This window comes from Bison bison, unplaced genomic scaffold, assembly GCF_000754665.1.
Source record: "Bison bison bison isolate TAMUID 2011002044 unplaced genomic scaffold, Bison_UMD1.0 scf7180017845377, whole genome shotgun sequence".
NCBI lineage: Eukaryota > Metazoa > Chordata > Mammalia > Artiodactyla > Bovidae > Bison > Bison bison.
In genome coordinates, this window is record NW_011475950.1 from 32611 (window position 1) to 38045 (window position 5435).

At 41.3% G+C, this 5435-nt stretch overlaps 1 protein-coding gene across 1 annotated transcript in view; it reads left to right on the forward strand.

Moving 5' to 3' along the window:
• XK (X-linked Kx blood group) overlaps positions 1-4352 on the forward strand; it is a 23368-nt gene extending 19016 nt beyond the window's left edge. Inside the window, exon 2 of the mRNA XM_010834041.1 lies at positions 634-4352. Within this exon, the coding sequence (XP_010832343.1) occupies positions 634-1460 (827 nt within the window). The 3' untranslated portion in view covers positions 1461-4352. The remainder of the gene's footprint in view (positions 1-633) is intronic.
• The last annotated feature ends 1083 nt before the right edge of the window (positions 4353-5435 follow it).

The window sequence follows — 5435 nt, forward strand, 5'->3', positions numbered from 1 at the left end:
ATATTCAGACAGAGCAAGATGGGGTCCAAAAGGTGTTTTAGTTTCAGTTGACCGTGAAGTAGACCAAGACAAGGAATCTGAGCACAGGTCTTTCTAAGAACCGTGGGAGAAGGGTAGTGAGACAGGGAAGAGAAAGTGGCCAATAAAGGGAGCATTATTAGACAACAGTTTCTGTGGGTGACTAGAAAATAATCCTGTGAGGAAACACCCATAAATACTGAGTTAGCCAAAAAGCTCACTTGGCGTTTCCTTAAAATGCTATGGAAAAACAGAAAGGGACTTTCTGGCCAACCCCAAGAGTACAGAACACACACCTCTGAGTTATTCTACCCAAAGGGTAGGGAAATTTGGTTTGTTATATTCCAGCTCTTCTCAGGGCTAGGGTTGGGGTATTGAAGGGTTAATCCCAGGGGTATTAATTCCAGGGCACTTCTGCCTGCCTGGCGCCTGGGCACAGCAGGCTTCTGCAACCCTGAAAAAAAGCCCTCAGGCACAGCCCTGACAGTGGAAGTCTGCCTGTGCACATAAAACAGAAGGGTCCAAGGAACGCGGGTAGGGGAGTGACCATGGCCACCACAGGAGGATTCTTGGTGGAGGTGGGACTTGAGAGCACTCTTTCTCTTCTCTCCTCAGGTCTGTTCATGGTCCTTTCCCTATTGTCCATTGTGTACGGAGCCTTGCGCTGTAACATCCTAGCCATCAAGATCAAATACGATGAATATGATGTCAAGGTGAAGCCCCTGGCCTATGTCTGTATCTTCCTCTGGAGGAGCTTTGAGATTGTCACCCGAGTCATTGTCCTGGTCCTCTTTACCTCTGTCCTGAAGGCCTGGGTGGTCATAGACATACTCATCAACTTCCTTGGCTTCCTCTTCTACCCCTGGATCCTCTTCTGGTGCAGTGGCTCCCCCTTCCCTGAGAACTTTGAGAAGGCCTTCAGTCGGCTGGGCACCACCATTGTGCTGTGCTTCCTCACCCTCCTCTACGCCGGGATCAACATGTTCTGCTGGTCGGCGGTGCAGCTGAAAATCAACAACCCCGACCTCATCAGCAAGTCTCAGAACTGGTACCGGCTCCTGGTGTACTACATGGTGAGGTTCATCGAGAACGCCTTCCTCCTCCTCATGTGGTATCTTTACAAGACTGACATCTATATGTATGTGTGTGCACCCCTGCTGATGCTGCAGTTGCTCATTGGGTACTGCACGGCCATTCTGTTCATGGTTGTGTTCTATCAGTTCTTCCACCCTTGCAAAAAGCTCTTTTCCCCCAATGCTTCTGAAAGCTTTCAGGAGTGGCTAAAGTGTGCCTGTTGTAACCGCAGGCGGCGGGAATCCTGCGAGTCTGCAGAAAATACAGACCTAAGGTCACCCACAGACAGAGAGGAGACCCCTTCTAGCAGTAAAATAAGTTCCATGCCTAGCCAGATCTTGAATACTGATGAGCTCTCTTCTGCTTAATGGGACCTGAGTCTCTTGAGGCCCAGATATAGTGTTTGCTGGGTTGACCCCTGTTCTTCAGAAGCAAGTGATGGGCCCTGCACAATTAACAAAGCAGGAATTTAGCTCTCAACTCCTTGTGAGTTGCTCCCCTTTAGAGAGCTGTCGGTCAGGTGAGTGGGAACCATGGAGAGGAGTCAGGGGAACCCGTGAGTGTTGCAGTGGCAGCCTAAAGCACCACCTTTCACAGTTGACCAGACATTACTGGCCTTGTCATTGACAAAGTACCCATGATATCTGAGTCGGCTGTTGAGAGCCATCACAAAGAATGAGGACAGGGGATTTCTTATGTTCTAGTTTTCTGGACTACTGGTTTAGGTAGCCTAATGTTTTATTATCCCTGAGAAGAGTTCTCACCTAAGAGCTGTCTGATGACCAGAGATGATCACTGGGGTTTTTGCCATCAGCCACATCATTCCTGTCAGAGTTTTCAGAGAAGGCTGTTCAAGTTTGGTTTTTGAATAGGCAGATGTTCCATTTTCATCTCACTAGGGCTCTTTGTACATAACCAGTCATAGCAACCTTGGCCTCCTATTTCTCATTGACTCAAAAGTCTGGATTTGCAAAATCTATTCTTAAGAATCCATGGATGCAAAATTGAATTCTTAATTTGGTTATGGAAGTGTAGAGTTTTAGAGAAGTTGTGTTCCTTCAATATGTTGGAGAAACTCTGAATCGAGGGGGTTGTTAAAATATCAAAATGATTTTGGCTTTTATAAGCAGAATTCTTACCTTCTTGTGATGGTTGAAGATATGACTCTGCTAGAAGGTAGGCTTAACCTCTTCAAGATTCAGTCCTATCCTACAGTTTTGGAAATTTCTAGTAGAAAATTCCATAGAAATTTCTCACCTAGCACAGGTATATAGGGCATTATAAGTTTCATTATTTGAAGGAGCAGAGTTCCCCCCTTCAGTTAGATACAGACTTCAGAAACTTAAATTTTACAAAGAGATGGTATGACCAGAAGATTTTTATCTTTAACTGAATGTACCTTGATTTGGTACGATTATGAGTTAATTTGAATAAGAACTTCAATTTTATCCTCCTACACTCTCCTATCTTCAGTATAATTTCTCCTTTAATTTGGAACCCTGTTTCTTTTGTAAAAGGATCTGTAGAATCTCCTCAGTTGTCCAGGGAAAATGCCTTGATCTAGTGCCATTATTTCTGCCATAAAAACCTTGATAATGAAATACCTGGGAGCAGGTGACCTGTCACTGACAAGACTGGACATTGCAGGTCAGTCAGGGTTGACAGTCTTAGGACCCTAATGGCTGAACTTTCAGAACCATCCAGTTTCTAATAGCTAGTTTGTCGGAGAACAGGTTAAAATGGTGAGTTTAAGCAGGAGTTGTGGTCAGAATTAGACCAGCATGGAGAGACTAGTACTTCCCCAGCCTTCATTTGGAAGCCTGTCTCAAGAACCATTACAAAATCTGGGCCTTCAAATACATTTAAAATCATTTTAATGTAGCATGTAGGTAAGCATATTGAGTGACCCCAAATCAATCTAACAGTGATGGTCTGTCACACTCCCAAAGCCCAGTTTTAAGCCACATTTATAAGGATAATTATAAGGTTTGGTAACTAAATTGGACATTTTGTTGTCTTTAACTCTTGATATGAAGATACCCCCACTTTGGGACCACAAAGTGACCATGTAGTCACTTTGGGGAAAGAAACCACTGCTTTTTTCATGGCAAAAATTTAAATCCTAGTGAACTGAGAAATTTTTTTTAATGATTTATATTATACCTCTGAAAAGGCAAAATTATGCAGAACTAGGTTGCCCTAAAGACAAACAAACCAGCAAATCTCCTATCTTGAGAGTTAAAACATCTTTTTCAGTTACAATTCCAATTTTTAAAACTCTCAGTGCTTTGTCTAATTACATGCCTTAACTTGTCATAAGAGATGCACCAACTGAATCACTATCATTTGACTGGATGGAAGTGAAGTTTTTCCTCCAAATATATTGAAACAAGGTCATGAAACATGTTTAGACTTTCTTCATTACTGGAGACAGTGCAGTATAGAGGTTGGCATCACCCTGATAACCCAGCAAATTACTTACTTGATCTCTGCCTCAGTTTCCTCACCCGTCAGATTTGCATGATATTCTTGCCCAGCCTACCTCACAAGGTTGTCAGCAGAACAAATTTAAATAATAGCTGTGAAAATGCTTTGAAAATGTTTTTAAAGTGCCATGCATGTTTAAAGGAGTTGTTTTTATAGTTACTCAAATCCCAAAACAGGTTATTGTTTTTGTTTTACTGTTAGAAAAGAAACAACATCATTTACGTGAGTGTCTTCAGGGAATATGTCGGCCTTTGACTTTATGGACGGACAAGTGTAAATAAATGGTCTTTTACTCTTGGAGAGAACTCAGCAGTTGCCTTTTCTCTTACCATCAGTTACGTAAAAAATTAGCACTCAAACATATAGTACTTGGAGGAAAAAGACCCACTGAAATCTGCAAAATTGCTTTTGATAGCAGATGAGCTTATCATTTTTGTATCTGTCATGTTTCATAAAGGATGTAACAGCATCTTTTGTTAATTTTGCTTTACAATTTGAATGCCTGATCCTGCTAGACTTTAATTGAATGTGGATATAATCTTTTCAGCCTTGTAAATGGGAAAAATAAACTTTAAAATTGATTGTTAAATGCAGCATTTCCTTGGAAGCCTCCTCAGAACATTATTGCTATGGTTATGAGTGTATGTATCAGTACTTCTCAGCCTGTACATTGTGGATGAGAGCTTTTGCAGGCTGCTTCTCAGCAGCCATTCACTCTAATAAATATTGTTCATGTTTCTTCATATAATAAATTAATTTTTCAATTTCTCCTTGCTTTTCATTCCTTAGAGTCCTTGCATGGCTTTTTTACTTCAGGGACTATTTTAGAAACAAAATTGAAACTTTTTTTTTGTGATTAATTATGATTTTGTAATCTCATCTAGAAATTTTGTCTGTAGGATGAGAAATTTGAGAGTGCTAGTGCTCTGCCTGGCAAGACACCAACAGTCCATAAAATTCCTCTGATTGTTTTATAAGCCTTTATCCCATTTTTTAAAGCTACACTGCTAAATCGTAAAATTCTGCTCAAACATAAGTGGTATACTGATCCAGAAATATAAGGTATCAAATGAGTGACTTAATAGTTACATAAGCAAATAGTCAAATTATAAGTGATGATCTGTGGTTGAAAAAAAAAATCAGGTTTTTTCTACATGTCAAAATGCATTATTTTTTCTATTGAGGTATACTTGACATATTAGGTTCAGATGTACATGTATAATGATTCAATATTTGTATAAATTGCAAAATGATAACCAATAATTCTACTTACCATCTGTCACCATACAAAATTACAAAACTTTTTTCTTGTGATAAGTTTTATTTTAAGATTTACTCTCTTAGCAACTTTGAAATATGCAGTACAATATTGTTGACTCTGGTCACCATGCTGTTTATTATATCCTGTGACTTACTTAGGACTAGAAATTTGTGCCTCTTGATCCCCTCCATGGATTTTACCCACCCACCCCCAACTGGCAACCACTAATGTATTACCTATATCTATGTGAAGTTGGAGAAGGCAATGGCACCCCACTCCAGTACTCTTGCCTGGAAAATCCCACGGACGGAAGAGCCTGGTAGGCTGCAGTCCATGGGGTCGCTAAGAGTCGGACACGACTGAGCGACTTCACTTTCACTTTTCACTTTCATGCATTGGAGAAGGAAATGGCAACCCACTCCAGTGTTCTTCCCTGGACAATCCCAGGGATCGGGGAGCCTGGTGGGCTGTCCGTCTATGGGGTCGCACAGAGTCGGACACGACTGAAGCAACTTAGCAGCAGCAGCAGCATGTGAAGTTGCTCAGTCATGTCTGACTCTTTGCAACCCCATGGACTGTAGCCCACTAGGCTCTC